We start from the raw sequence: 15,922 nt of genomic DNA, 5'->3' as shown, positions 1-15,922 counted from the left end.
CCTTCTTTAAAGGCACAGTGTTGCGCAACATCAACTTTTGAGCTTAACATCATGTTATAATCATGTTATTCCCTCATCAGAAAAACATACCTGGAGTGTTGCTTTGATTCTTTCATGCATGTTTGAGAAATCCTTGAATCTCCATGGCAACCCACTCAGCTCCTTCAGACTAGCCAGCAGCTATTAGCAAACACCTGGTGGAACTGAGCTTATTATAGGAGCCACTTCTCAATGCAGTGCTGGTAAAAACATTGTTTTTGGGTTAGTAGAGGAGACATGTTGTGATTCCAACCTTTCCATCCAGGTATTTTTGTTGTTTGTGTTGTTGGCAACAAGAACAGGATCCGTGACCACAATAAATCAATCGTAGGGCAACAAACGGACTCTGTGCTGCACTCTGAAAACCCCCCTATGTTGTAAAAACGATGCGCAGATGTTAATTTTGGGTTCATCACCGTGCTTGAATTTCATTTAAACCATCTCTTGATCTTTGTAAAAACAAAGACTAGGGTACATTTACACAAATAAATTAAATTATAAACAGCTACAGAGTTGGTTCTTATAATTTGATATTCACTCGACAGAAATTAAGATTGGCAAGAGTGTTTTCCTCTCTCAAGGGATCTACACTTACTCCATCTGATACATCACAGATTGCATAATTAAACCGCCAGAACAGCCATAATCAAATCCAATCACTTTAACTGGAAAGAGAGATGATTAGTAATGAAGCCAATCAGCATCACTTATGCTAACGAGATTGTGTGAAGGAAGCAATTTATAGAAACCAACTGTAGACCATATATACAGAAATGTTCAAAGGTATTAAAAAACAAACTCTTCAACTTTTTCACATCGTGTGAGGTTAAACCACTGAATTTATTTAATTTTATGCTACAGACAGTTTGTTCTGAGTTATTTAGGTGATTAGAAGCCAACGCTCTGGTCAGATGAGAGCAACATGTAGATTGGCAAGTGTAACCCACAGCTGCCATTGATTCATAATAACATATTTTGTGTGTATTTGCTTGATGATTTTGATGATGGCATTTGACAAAATGTAACAATGTAACATTAATTGGTACATTTTGTCAGCGTAGTGCTTGTTTCACAACTGGTTGCTGAAATGTGCTACACAATTAAACTTGACTTTTCAAATAATTGAGTGTTGTTGATTTTCCTAAAAATCCCCCAAAAATATTAATACAATACACCTGATGTGGATCTAAGAGTTTTATATAAAGTAAAATGTTTGCAAAATACACATTGATTTAAAAAATAAAATAAAATCTTTGACGCCCCTCAATTCTCCTCTCAAAAATGGCACCCTGGGCTACTGCCCAATTGTGAACATTTTCTGAAATCTGGTCCAATTTCCATCCAATTTGACTGAACTTGTGTTAGTTTGTCAACTCCAATTGCAGGAAAAAGTTGCTGAAAACAAACGCACACCGCACTTTTCACATTTTATGTGTACAAACATTCAAAAGCCACATGTCACAATCATGTTCGACGTTTTGTTTTTCTGTCCATGAAACTCCAATGTGGCAGTGATGCAGTAAACGCTCAAGTGGATTGAACACTTAAAGAATCATTTGTCATTAAAGGAAACCCACAGAATGGATACGTAAAAACACTGAGGAGTCCCATTTGTGTTCACACACGCACGCACACAGACACACACACACGCACGCAGACACACACACACACGCGCAGCTTTTCACTCCTTCACATGACGGAGCAGGTGAAGCCACAGCAGTCTTTCAGCAGCGTCAGTCCGGCTTTCGTGAGAAATGGACTGGATGTCCGCTGGGACTGTGATGCAACCCTTCGATCTCGCGGAGCACCTGAACGAGGCAAAAGAACGGAAAATAGTTATTACCCACGAAATATGAACTTCTATATTCATAGGATGTAACTTCCTGTAGAGCTGCATGATATCAGAGAAAGACGCAATGAGTGGGAAAACAATGTATTAAAAGTTTTTATGTCAAAATGTTTATTTTCTTGTTGATCAAATGCAACTTTTTCAGTGTATTAATGGATCCTGTTAAGTCACGTTGTAAAATTCACATCTTCACATAGCAGTGGTATTTGGTGACTTGTTTAACTCACCTTTTTTGGCCAAAGAATTGGGAAATTTGGACTCCAGGAAAGCTGCCATCTCCTTGTCTTCCTCTCTTTCCCTGAAGAAGACAATATGGACCTCACTGTTCTACGACATGGTTTTAATGCTTTATTTCATGCACCGGTAAACTAAGACCACAGACCAGACCGGCAAATCAATTCCGTGAATGCTGAATCAGGACAGCTCTTTTCTCATTTTGCATTTTTATATCTGCTGTAAATACTCACCACGCAGCCTATGAAGCGTCCCAGCTGACACTCCAGTTTGGGAAAATTGAAATGTCACTCAGTTATTTATTTACACCAGGTGAAATCTTATCAGGGCTGAAAGCTAATTTAATCCCTCTAAACAAACAAATAGCAAACAAAGGGTCAAAACTTACACAACACAAAAGTGCACTGTTTGACATTTGTATTCTGAAATGTTAGATTTTATGAAAAAAATTATACTCCTTTTGCAAGACCATATTGCAGATTTTTACTTAATGCAGACGATTTAGCCTTTTTACATGAAATTCGGCCCTCAAGAACAATTAATATAAAACTAAGTTAGGGATAAAATTGCTCGTTCTTAAAAAAAAATGGATCATTTGAACAGCTCTTCCCCGTCAAAGAGCCTTAAGTCCAATCATTATCTTGTTAGACATGTAAGATTGTGTGTCGTCAGCATAGTAGAAGAAATTTGAGCTGGGGAAACATGTTGACGTTGAATAAAAAAGGCACAAGAATGAAACCTTGAGGAACCCCACATGTGAATTTCAAATTCAATTCAAATTCAATTTCAAAGTCATGTTCAAAAATACTTTTTGTTTGTTTGTTTGTTTTTAAGTATTTTTGAATTTGAATTTGAAACTCACTGGTGGGGTTCCTCAAGGTTTCGTTCTCAGAGTTTCCTCTCTTTGAGCCGTTTTGTTTTTGAATTTTGTTTTCTCAGATACTATGTTTATTTAATACAAAGTGATACATAATAGATCAACTCTGCAAAATATAAATTTATCACAGCACCAAATAATAATAATAATAATAATAGTAGTAATAAATCTCACCTTCTTTTGGAAAAATGAAGATTTCGACCTATCATTTTTACGATGCAGATCATAAAATACTTTAGCAAGAGAAGTTAGAGGATCTGGCTAATAAGGAATGAAGTGAATGAACACAATACAAAAGAATAGCTTTAAAGAGAGGGAAAACAAAGGTAAAGTAGGTATTTTACACCGTGAAAAAGTAGTTTATATCAAACATTTCACTACATTTTCTGATAGATTCTGTCACCACGAGAGTGATCCAAAATGAGCCAAGATACTAAAAACTTAACGTTAGTGAAATCACCTATCTAAATTAAACATCTTCCTCTGTCAACTGTGATCTTCTGCTTTCATACTGGAGCTTTTCCTGTCTGTAAGCTCAAAGTGCTGTTGGTTCGTTAGCCTCACCTGAGCCGTTCAAACTCCACGTCGTCCACCAGGAAGTCTCTGGTCTCCACCAGCTTGTTTATCTGCTTCAGCAGTTCCTCTTCCTTCTCTCCGTCTTCTGTGGACCTGTCTTTGTCTGTTTAACAGTCACAAGACGGGCTTCATCATCCCACACAGTCCCAGGTATTCAAATGAAAACTGCAGATGATTTGGGATTAGCTTGTAAATAAAAAGAAATTTGTTTTATTTAGATATTTTCCACTACCGTTTGAAATAGTTTACCGTCCCTGTTTCAAAATCTTACTAATATCATCTGGTTAGATGGATCACAAAAGGCACCGTCGATTAGTGATGTAGATCATGTTGAAATAGCAAAGATTTTTTCATTAAAAAAACAATACTTTTAGAGCTATCTAAAGGCCTAACTCGAAACCTAAGGAATTTCTTTAGTGGTCTGAAACATTTGAGGCACAAAACGTAAGAAAATCTGAACTCAATTGAAATGAAAAAAATAAATTCGACTCGAATTCAAAACAATCCTGTGTGTGGAACGCGCTTAAGCACTCACACACTTTCCAAATGTGTGTGAGTCCACATTTTGAAAGTGTGTACTCACTTTGCTTACAGCGACAGAAATTCGTAAGAGATTAGAAAATCAAAAACTCTATTAGCTGGAAGCCTTTTGTGAAAAAGATGTGAGTGGGTTGGCGAGAATGTGTGACATTACTCCACAAAGAAAGAGATTTTTAAAAAGACAACATATTTTTCAATTTACCTGGAGTTGTGACAATTTTCTGCAGCTCCTGTTTCAGCCTTGTAATTTCTTTACAGAGCTGAATGTCATCCATCCTGAGCCAAAAACAAAAAATTAAAAGATAACCATGTTAGACATGAGCAGAAAAGTGTTTACTACTACTGTATTACTTGCTATATTTTTCTGCTGTTGGTTAAATTCCGTTTTCAACATGTGATTTAGAACTATACGTAGCTTAGCATTACAGCTAAGCTAGCATTACAGCTAAGCTACAGAAGCTAGCTGCTGTAGTGAAGTGCTTCTTTTATCAATATGTTCTTTTTAGTTTTAGACCGCCTTTCGTTTTTGTAAGACACTGACTATAATGTTCTAAAATGAACCCTACCCTGGTGGAACATCGTCTACGTAAAGCTAAACGCTGCATAGCGTCAAAGTATTTTTGCTAACAGCTCAGAAGATACCACAGGCTAACGCTAACCTCTACTTCAAGACACACAAGCTGAGTTTGATTAATGCTGCTTACATAAAATAACGCCACCGGTCAGACTTTATTCCAAGATTGTTTTAGTGTCAAAACAACTGCCGTATTTTTATATACTTTTTATTCACTTTTGTCAAGCTAGCAGTTTGGAGTGGGCAATATGGACTTAGACTTTTATTATGATGTGTAGGATAATAAAAAACTTGTATTACTTATTTTTTATGTAATTGCATGGCACCACAGTCAAACGTGAATGCTGCTCCTGAAAAATGTTTGTATTTTGATATAAGCTCCTTCAGGACGTCACATACTTAAAGAAGTGTGATTTATATCCCTAAGCTACACATGTAGATTTAATCATATTTTTGAACTGACTAATATTTATGGATGGGCTTGTGGAATACAGAGGAGAACATAGCAAAAATAACATTTTAGTAAATTTTTTTAACATTAGCTGAAATTTTTTGTAACAATTATAAATCAAAATTCTTATCATGACAAGAAAGTTTTGACGATAAATGATAAACAATACAATAAATACCCGCCCCTAGTTGCAACAAATACAACTAAAAATTGCGATAAATTTTTTAAGCAGGAATAGAAGATGGATGGATGAATATTACCAAACCTCCAAATTTTCCTATTAGGTAAGCAATTGTAAACTGTTTAAAATTGCTTTTAAACAGGGTAGTAACGCTCCTTCTATCAACATCGATATCAATTTGACTGTAGGAAACAACAAGAAGGAACAATTTTGAGACAGTTACTTAACTTTGGTAAGCAAAGTAAAAAGATTTTTCCCTGACAACCAACTGTTTTACACAAACACGTCACCATGTGAGTTACATAGCACAGAAATGTTCCTGCAAAAACCAAAATCATAGAGGAAAAAACAAAGAGAGGTGCATTGTCAGTTTGTCTCAATCACACTGTGCCTCCATTACACCGACTCCAACATGTTTCCTCATCATTAGCCGCCTCCAACCCCCTCTCCCTGTTGCAAAGTGTCAAAAATAATGAGGTCTCTGCAGAAAACGAGCAAAATAATTAAAAACAATGAGAGGGTTCTGGCAGCTTGCTACAGTTTTAATAATGCCTGTGGTCTATTTTGCTGTCGTGCACATGGCTGCTTGTGGCGCTTCACGACTTCTTCCCAAAGGACAGCAAAGACCATCCTGGGGTAATCAGAGGATTTTAAACACAAGGTTTTGCTGTGTTTGAGGCAGCAAAGGAATAATAACTAGATCATGAAATGATGCCAGAGACATGTTTTGTCCGTCAAGCCAATATCTTTAACAGGGGTCAAGTTAAAGCAGATTTTGCCTCCATTTCTCTCAAAATGAGCTGAACAGCTCAACGTATTCTTTCAGATTAATATTGAGAGCAAGGGCGATTTTTACTTAAATTATTTGTCTGTAGCTGAGTTTCCACTACAAATGTGCACAAAACGTTGACGATATTTTTGCTAATGTTGAAAAAACTCAATTTCACAATTAGGGACAAATTGTGAACAAACTTAGTCACATGTGAATAAGTTTGTTCACGCAGTAAGTCACTAAAAAAACATGCTAAATGAAAAATAAAGTCATTTTATGTTTATTGATGAGGGAGATGAATGCAAAACATTTTCATATTTTGTCATGTTGGAACAAATTTCACTGCTTTTTGGGGGGGGGGATTTACATAAAACGAAAACATTTTACATGTATCTTAGCTCTGATTCTCTTCGTACGAGGATCTCACGTATCCGCTCAATCTTGAACAGCTCCCCTTCGATGTCCTCCACTGTGACCGTAGAGTCGGCCATCGAGATGACATTTTCCGCTGAAAGGCAGGAAAAAAACACAACATGAAATTAATCAACAAGAAGAAAAATCAAAAGATGAGGAGTTTTAAACTTTGAGAAAAGTGTTAGTGTCTCGAGGGCTGGAAATAATCAGGTCTGACTGCATTTCTCTCAGATTACATCATTTTATGCTAGTGCTATTCTGTGTGTTGGTTGCTCAAATCCCTCAGCTGCAACAAGAGAATGAATAAAATGTACAGTTTTGTTTTTCAGTTATAAATTAGCCTTTTTAGATACAAAACTTCATAAATATAACCATGACAGTGTCTGGATGTTATTTCTTCAGTAGTGTCATGATTTCCTTAAGTGGGTGTGGCTTACAAAACAATTAGGACAAAAACTTTAAACCAACCAAAAAACAATCTCTAACTGTCATCTGTTTGTTCTAATAATGAGTATAAATTTTCAGGAAATATTTCTTACAAGTGCTAAACAGTTGTTATTATTGATGCTGTGCTGAGTCCAAAAGTCTATTGATACCAAGGGTACTTGCACCGGTTCGAAATCGGAAAATGTTACATTTTCAGCTGGTGCGTTTCACTTTCGCACTGTCAAAACGCCTGTGGGGGGCGTTGCACCAAGAACCACTGAAGGAAACGACACGAAAAGCTCAGAAGAAGAAGAAGACGCTTAGCGCAACATCCTTCTTCAAAAAATCTAAACAAAAACGGAGTGGCGTCAATTTTAGTGGCTGTAAGATTTCTTTTTTGTCTTTGGCAAAAAACACAACGAGCCTTTCCTCCCGCGAGCGGTAGACTCGCGCGTTTCTTTTTGGTTGTTTTTACCCAGAATGCCCTGCGTTCGAATCCGTTTCTCTCAACTTTTGGTGGGCTTTTGTTTTTGTGTACTTTTCTTGCAGAAAAAAAAAGTAAAAAAAAACAACAACAAAAAAACATAGATAAAGTAAATGTATTTTTTTCTAAATATCACTGAAGAACAGCACCGCCCCTTTCTGCAGCCTCCTACTCCTCACCGGCTGCGATGAGTCATCCATCTTTCAGAGCTCAGATTGGCCTCTAATTACATGACCTTGTGTGAAAAGGCATAACCATTACACTGACAGGCTGTGAATAACACACACACAAACGCGCGCGCACACACACACGCCGAGCAAATCATTAGATACCATATTGCTTAATTTAACTTGTGTGCTTTCCCTCCTTTTACTCAAAAACTTTACCTTCAACATTGTGGCCAATGTTACAATTTTACATACATGGGGAACTTCTATTTATTTATATATTCTTTAGAAATCCTCATTTTTGGCATGACAAAACAAAACAAAAACAAACAACCAAACAAAAGATATTAGTGGCACGTGTAATGTTTAATATAATAGTTCATTTCTGATATTTGCTACTTCATTTTGGTAAGAAAGTCTTACCTAAACATTTTAGTTAGTATTCATATAAAGTAAAGACAACACTTCAGAGCAAAAACATCTCAAGTCTCCCCATTTGTCTCTTTCTCCCCCTTTCTTCAAGAAATTCAAAAGCTATAAAGCCACCAAACATGTTTTTATATGATTTACTGCAGGCTAAAATAAGCAGTTATTCTAAGCCATAAGAGAGTAAAGTACCATTGATCCAATCCTGTAATCAGCACAAAACTGAATTGGAAAAAACTCTTAAAACCCTAAATGTTTAGAATCAAAGCTGCCAGTTAAATATAATTATTATATGATGGATAATATTAGTAAATGTTAGCAATTTTTAAAAATAATAAAACCCGACCTTTAGATGTTCTCTGCAATAAGGATAAAATTATTTTCCAGAATTTACTTTTATATTAATAATAATACTCAATAAGCCAATAAAGTTTTTCAGACAGTGTAGCACGTTAAGTGACTCAAAACTCTTGCTCCCTTAATTTAAGTATGTAAACAATAAACAAATAAAAATACATGTGCATAAATAAAAAGGATTCCAGTCAGATAAACTCACTTTGTTTCTCCGTCGCTCCGTGCTCAGTTTTGTCCAGCGCTCCGTACTGTTCAGAGGATCGTCTTTCTTTTTCCATGTTTGTAAAATAAATGGCGTCTTTTCCCGAGGCTGCAGAGTAGATTCAAGCGTGAAGTCGGTGAAGTGTTATAAAACACAAATCAACAGACTCCATGCAGTGTTGGAAGAAAATGAGCGCGGAGCGGAAAGCAGATGATGAATCCAGTCAGCGCTCAGCCTCACAGGGAAATTATCTGTTCTCAGAGGCGCCACCTACTGGTACAAAGTCGGAAGTTTTCCCACAATCCATAATGCTTCACATCTCACCTTTACAGGCTTTCCAGGGACTGTAAACGACCAGCCATCTGCTTCTTGTACCACTCTGTGTTTTACATCATCACCTGACTGAATACAGCTTTCAACAGCATGCTGGAAATGGCATCACCAGTCCTCCAGGTGGAGCGAAGCAAAAATGAACCTGCATGCAGTGGAACAAACAGGTTATATACACTGTACAGGCAGGAGCCCAACTGCTTATCAGGACTTTTCCAGCCACATAGGGCCATTTTATAGCATAATCGAGTAAGTATGTTGCCTTCAGCTGTTATAAAAATGGTGTATATATCAAATATGATGTAAAAGAAATTTGACTTAGTAATTTACTGACAAAAAACTTTTGTCAGTAAATTACTGACCTCGAAATTGAGCCTATGTCTCTTTAAGAAACTCTTGCTCTTTCTGAAACCATTAGCCCTTTAATGATTTTACCATTGTTGCACTGTGAGAAGCAGCTTGTATAATGAGCTAAGCAGACCATCCAGGTGGTTGCTAATTGCTGCTGGCTAGTCTGAAGGAGCTGAGAGGGGGAGTCACAGGGCGGGGGTGCTCTGTGAGGCAGAGGTTTCCAAAATGTGGAAACTGCAGCTCCAAGGAGGCGGAGGTAGGTCCAACCAGATGTCTTGCACTGCTGAATGGTTGCCATGGGAGATTCAAGGATTTCTCAAACATGGATTAAAGAATCAAAGCAACACTCCTGGTATGTTTTTGATGAATTACCATCATGGATTACTTTACTTTCTCTTAATAATTTGTACTATGTTGTATTGACTCAATTAAAAATACATCACAATCTTAATCTCTAGGAAGCTTGTGACTGAAATGAACACGATGTGAAAACATTTAAGGTCTATGAAGAATTTTAAGGGCTTTCTGCCTCAAACATCTCTCGTCACAATGCATTTATGTTCAAATATATTTATTAGACTGTAAATACAGCATAAAACATTAATTTGACATCAATGCATAAACAGAAATCTCAATTTCCATTTCGCAACAGCTACCTTTGCACATTGATCAGCATTGATAGAGGTGGAACGTTAGACTTCACAGAGATCCCAAAACTTCCTGACAAGCTTCAAGTTCACGCCTGTTAACATTAACAGATCAAAATAAAGCAACTGACTTGAGGTATCTCTTACACAAACTCATTTTGAAAAACAGCTTTGGCAGCAATGTCCTCCACAGATGCCCAGAAGCTGTCATTTAAATAGTGCTTAAGTTAAATACACACAGTCAAAGAATGAGCGCATCTCCATCCATTTAATCCTACGTGTTCACAGTTTAGTGTCAAGTGTGAGGGACAGAAAAGATGGCTGCAGCAGTGAGAGGTGGAGGAAGATCAAGAGCCCTGATTGGGTGGGGTTGTAACTGGATGCCAGTCCAGTTTGGCCTGGCCCTCTGCACACGCTTTGAGTTTACTCTGCACTAAGAGGCTGCTGTGTTTCTGCTCTCATGAGGTCTAAGCTGTTGAGCTTGCATACTGAGGTCGGATTTTTGGTCCTTGTAATCCTGCTGCTTTGTTTTCAAAGAAACGACTAACCTTACCCAACCCTTACCTTTGCAAATATGTACATGTAAACTCTGACGAGGCTTGGAGATGAATAGCAGAATCTTTCGGTAGAGCTTGAAGTGCTGCAGGATGATGGAATGTTTAGCTAAAATTAAATTGCAATGCAATTCTGGATGGTAATGGAACCTGTCAGGTGAGAAAAGCAAGTATAGTCACCTGGCATGTGGTAATAAGGGGTGACAAGTCAGGCAATGTTGCAAATCTGATGGGGAAATATGTCTATTCCAATGTCGATGTAAACTATCTTCTAATAGTGTATTTTGGACAAGTTTGATTATAAATGCACCAACTGGGCTTTTCTAGGCTGTTGCCCACCAACATTTGATCTCCTATTCTAAATTTGAACAAATTTATTTTTTGTAACGACTATAAAATAGTCAAGAAAGTCAAGAAAATATGTGTTACACATATTTCTAAAAGGAAGTAGTTGCTGCCTCAAAAACACATGCCCCTAATTATTAAAGTCAAAATATGCCTTACTGGACACAATACACATGAACCGGAACACATCATGATTTTCTTCTGCAGGGATGGGGCAGTACCAAGAATTTTTTTTTTGCAAAAGACCTTCCACTTTCAGCAGTAACAACCCTACAACTAATGCATGTTCATGTGTCAGATTGGCCCAGTCAATGTGAAGACCTTAATCCAATTGAGAATCTGTGAATTTGACTTCAAATATGATTTTCACAGATGCTTTTCTTCCAATCTGACTGACTTTGAGGCTTTATTCAAAGAAGAATGAGCAAAAGTCTCAGTCCACAGATGTAGAAAGACGGTACAGGCATATCCTGAAAGACTTGAAGAAACTCAAAAAGGCAATTAAGGGAAGTGTTGTTGGTGCAACACTGAAAATGATGGACATTTTTAGGGTCAGGTAGATTTAACCAGCTTATTACTGATCAGAGCTAATTCTGACCTCTTACCACGCGACCTCTGTCAGTTTTGGTGTCTGAGTCGCCTTTCATAGTTGTTATTGCCTCGGTCATTCTCCATGGCCTTATCCAGCCAGTCTCTCTCCGGCTCAGATTCGGAGTCACTGGCCTCGCTTGCATCAGCTGCCAAAAGGCGCGAGTAGTTAATCCTGCGCTGGCGTGGGGCTTTCCACTGCAGGAAAGGAAGACACACACACCACGCCATAATTCCTATGGCAACCCCTCTGAACAACCATGTCATCCCAAATCTCTGCGCCACGAACCCGCCGGCAAAACTCCCGAGTCCACTCCCAAGGTGCAGGCACAGGGAACTGTAGACCCTCCTGACGCTTCTTTCGGCCCCTGGTGTTGCGATGTCCTCGCATTGGATCCTCACAGCCCACCAAACAGCGCCGCTGCTCAAGGTACCCAGCACTTGTGCAGGCAAGGCCGCCCAGGGTCCCCAGAGGAAGGAGTAGTAGAAGCACTGCAACCCGAGACTAGCGGCCCCAATGACGAGAACCCTCCCTGGGCTTAGGAGTTTGGATACTCTGCCAGCCAGGAGGGGGAAGACCACCTGTGAGAGCAAAGAAAGAGCGAGGGACAGTCCCATGTGCAGCTCAGTGCTCCCGTGATCCTCCATCTGCCAAAGCAAGAAGTTCTCCACAGCCGAATTCACCACCCCGACCAGGACGATGGTGAAGGCGCACAGTAGAGCGTGGGGGGAGCCATGGACCAGCTGCACACCCTTAAGGAGCCCATTGGCCCGGTCTCGCTTTCTGTTCAGATACAGAGGGAGGTAGACGCCTACGGGCAGGGCTAGAGCTGCCAGGCCTGTGTAGGAATAGAAATGCACAGCGCTTCTGGAAGCGCGAGTGGCTGCTACGTGACAACTGAGCTGGGCGACCACAAGCCCGGCACCCCCAACCCCGCATACCGCCCCGAGCAGACCCCATACATCGGCACTGCCATGGCGGTCTGAGGCATCTGCGTAGTCCAGATACTCGTAAAGCCCGTCGTCAGCTGTCCACTCGAGAGGAGCTGACGCAAACTCCCACACCAACACGATGATAAGCGTCAAGTAGAAGAGCTGGTTCTGAATGTCCATCTCCTTAAGGGTCGCGAGAAATCCTGAACTCCCCTTCTGTTGGTCCTCAAAGCGGTCCGATGTGATCGCAGACTTCTTATTCCTTGCTGCATTCTCTAAGGAGCTGACGGTGGAATGCTGAACACTCGCTACTGTCTGAGTGATGATTGGCACCTCAGATAAGTTTCCTTGTGAAACAGGAACTTCAGAGTGTTCTGTATCATTCCTATTAGGCGGAGTTGTTACAGGACCAAGTCTCCACTCACTGACAGGCGACGTCGGAATGACTAAATTTGTATGTGTTGGCAACGTCTGACTAGGGGTAACATTCAACTGACTTTGGCCTGAACCAGAGCTCAGGTCAGAGGTGTTACAGGTGCTGCTCTGTGCGCCAAGCTTCCCTACAGACGGGAGAAGCAGCAGCAGCAGAACCACAGCAGAAAACACGAGCGAGCAGTTTATCACCAGCCGTCTCTTGTTGTAGCGCTTGGAGAGAAGACCGGCTGCTGGACTCCACACCAGGGTTACGGAGTGCTTGATGGCCATGACGATGCCAGTCATGGATGGAGACAGACCCAGCTGGCGGAAGTACAGGGTGAGGAAGGGGAGCAGACAGGCTTTAGAGCAGCAGCAGAGGAAGCTGAAGGTGGCTGTCAGAACAAGGGCGCGCTTGACGTCGATCTGTGTGGTCCGCCTCATGGTTGTCCTCCAGCAGCACAGTGTGTCTTAGATGATGTCACATGTAGCAACTAGTGGGGTTCAGAAAAGCAGACACAAACAGGAAATAACTTAGTGAGGTGTTTCTTTTAATACAGAGTCTTTGAGAAATCCTTAAATCTCCTGTGGCAACCATTCAGCTGTGCAAGACGCCTAAATGGACCTAGCTTCGCCTTTGAGTACGAAACTCCTCCTCAGAGCTGCAGTTTTCAAGCTTCTCCCTCACAGAGCAGCTCTCCCCATGAGTCCTCTACTCAGCTCCTTCAGACTAGCATCTGCTGAGCTAATTATAGGAGCTACTTCTCAGTGCAACGCCTGTAAAAATGTTGTTAAAGGGTTAATACAGAAGTGATGCGACGGCTTCTTCAAAGCGGAGTTTCAGAAAGGTCAGGAGTTTTGAAAGAGACAGAGGCCCAATTTCAAGGAGTTAATAACACTGCCCATTTGGGCAATATTATGTATTTTCCAGTGCCATCTAACAGCACAATCAAGTGACTGTTACCTTCATAGTTCAAAGATGGCAAAATGGCCCTTAATAATTTTGGCTAAAAATGAAAGAGAACCAACCAATGTTTTGAAATTTAGATATAGTAACAAATACATGTTTTTTTAGTTTATCTCTACAATATTTTCACTGAATTCCCACAAAGAATGACACTGAAAATAGTATCAATATGCTTTTAGATCTGATTTTCTTATTAGATCTAAATTAAGATCTAATTATTAGATTAGATGAATCTACACATTACCATCCTCACCTGCAATAATCTATTTTCAAAATAAGATCTGTCCTTTTTTTATCTTCATTTTAAATTCTCAAGATATAGATAAAATGGTGGTTCTTAAAAAAAAAAAAACTTCCTATCATAAATATTTAATTTTAATTATTATTATTATTATTTTTTTACGTCGTGGCAATTGTAGCTCTAACTGAGTTTTATTTTGCTGATTGGAAAGTAAAAATACCAAACCATTTTGACATGTTGGAATGGCCTAGTTAAAGCGAAGACCTTAATCCAAGTGAGAATTTGTGAAAAGAAAGTGAAAAACCTGTAGGAAGTGAAAGACCTCATAGACTTTTGAAGTGGTAACGTGTCAGTGGTTTTCCTGTGTAGATTCATCACCACATTAACATCTTTATATTCAACGAGGAAGTTAAAAAAACTGACTTGTTTAATGTCATAATGTAAATATCATCTGCAATAATCTATTATTTGGAATATAAACTATCAAAAAAAACATTAAAAAAAACTCAAACAGACCCTTCAAATGTTAAAAGATTTTATCATGTCTGATTTGTTGCCATTAGTCTGTATGTGACAGGAAACAACGCATCTTGTGGATCAGGTTTGCCATAGTACAGATAATAGAACAAGCCAACTTAAAGGCGCAGCGTATAATGTCTGTTCATGCTTAACATTGTAGCAACAAAATTACTTTTTATTTACATTTAGATACACGAGCATCGCACCTCGAAGCCGAAATATGTTAGTTTAGTAGAAACAAGGAAGAGGAACACCTGTCAGGCTGGATACACCTGTCCCAGCAGGACGTCAAGATGTACTGTACATTTGTCCACGTCACACCAAGCCCGCAAGATAAGAAGAGAAAGAGTGACACAAAGTTAGAAATGTGTGCCTCACCCGATGTTTTTCCCTTTTTCTTCCTCAAACTCCTTTACTTTTCATTTTCCACTTTTGGTGGCGACATGACATCAAGACGGTTTTCTTCTCCTTCGTGTTTAGTTCAAAACACACCTGACTGCAGTCAGGGGGGCGGTTCATGCAGCCTGTCATGCTTAGTAACTGCAACTACAAGTAGACACCTGACGTGATATTTTCATGGCTACAGCTCCTCCTAGTGGTCCGGATGCTGCAGTGCGCCAGAAAAGCCGCCAACGTTTTAGTGTGAAAATTAATGTCCACAACTAATACGATTAAAAAAAACATTAGTTAAAAAGGTTTAATAACTGATCATAACATCAATTTTAATATTTAAAAATGATGCTATCAGATGGACAAAATATAAAATTACGTGAAAATTCTGGTATTTTAAAAATGTAAATAAAAATTGTAACATAATTACAAAACAAATCTAAATCCAAATCAAACTTTTGAACATAAAACGTATGAAAGCAACACACATCAGGTACTGTAAATATATTAGGCCAGGGTAAGATACTTTATGTGAAAATACAAGCATAAAGAGTAAAACTACTAAAGAAAAAAATTATTTTTCTCCCAATACTTAAGAATTTTATGTGATAAATCAAAACAAAGTAGTGTGTGATTGTAAAGTTGAGGTAAAGTGCATATTTTTCAAACGCATGAATCTGTTTTGATCAAAATTATTTTATTGAAGCTCTGGCTGTAGGCTTATGTTCATGTGTTTCACTGAATTTATGTCAATTTAAAGACATTTGTAAATAATTCAAATGTCTATTTTTTGTCCTCATAAGGCTAAAAAAAAAAGAAATCTTTTGTGATGGAAAAAAATGGTTTTATTTGAGTTGAGAATCAGTTAGGATTTAATTAAATATAAATTATATGATTACGACTGTTGATTAGATTCACATGGAAATAAATAGCTTACATGATCATACACATATATTGGTTACTGACTTTAAAACAAAATTCAAAAACGTCACCAAGTCAGTTTTCTATGAATGTTGGCAAATTAGTGACACACAGTAGAGGCAGCAAGTTTTAATTTAGTCTTTGTACGCATAAATA

The 15,922-nt window shown here is 38.7% G+C and overlaps 2 protein-coding genes across 2 annotated transcripts; both read right to left on the bottom strand.

The window, feature by feature from the left end:
• Window positions 1-861: 861 nt before the first annotated feature.
• On the bottom strand, window positions 862-8,805 carry LOC103143682 (uncharacterized protein C16orf45). Its single transcript, XM_016675493.1, has 6 exons — window positions 8,567-8,805; window positions 6,481-6,601; window positions 4,318-4,391; window positions 3,564-3,678; window positions 2,116-2,186; window positions 862-1,847 (listed from the first exon to the last, which is right to left on the bottom strand). The coding sequence occupies exons 1-6, from the start codon at window positions 8,640-8,642 to the stop codon at window positions 1,729-1,731; spliced, it is 576 nt and encodes a 191-aa protein (XP_016530979.1). The 5' UTR covers window positions 8,643-8,805; the 3' UTR covers window positions 862-1,728.
• A 996-nt stretch (window positions 8,806-9,801) lies between these two features.
• mfsd6l (major facilitator superfamily domain containing 6-like) lies at window positions 9,802-15,012 on the bottom strand. The gene is made up of 2 exons (XM_007560313.2): window positions 14,834-15,012; window positions 9,802-13,222 (listed from the first exon to the last, which is right to left on the bottom strand). Exon 2 carries the CDS (start codon window positions 13,170-13,172, stop codon window positions 11,412-11,414), a length of 1,761 nt encoding a protein of 586 aa, XP_007560375.1. The 5' UTR covers window positions 13,173-13,222; window positions 14,834-15,012; the 3' UTR covers window positions 9,802-11,411.
• Between the last annotated feature and the right edge of the window lie 910 nt (window positions 15,013-15,922).

This window comes from Poecilia formosa, unplaced genomic scaffold, assembly GCF_000485575.1.
Source record: "Poecilia formosa unplaced genomic scaffold, Poecilia_formosa-5.1.2 Scaffold114, whole genome shotgun sequence".
Classification (NCBI taxonomy): domain Eukaryota; kingdom Metazoa; phylum Chordata; class Actinopteri; order Cyprinodontiformes; family Poeciliidae; genus Poecilia; species Poecilia formosa.
This window is presented reverse-complemented; position numbering and strand designations above follow the sequence as displayed.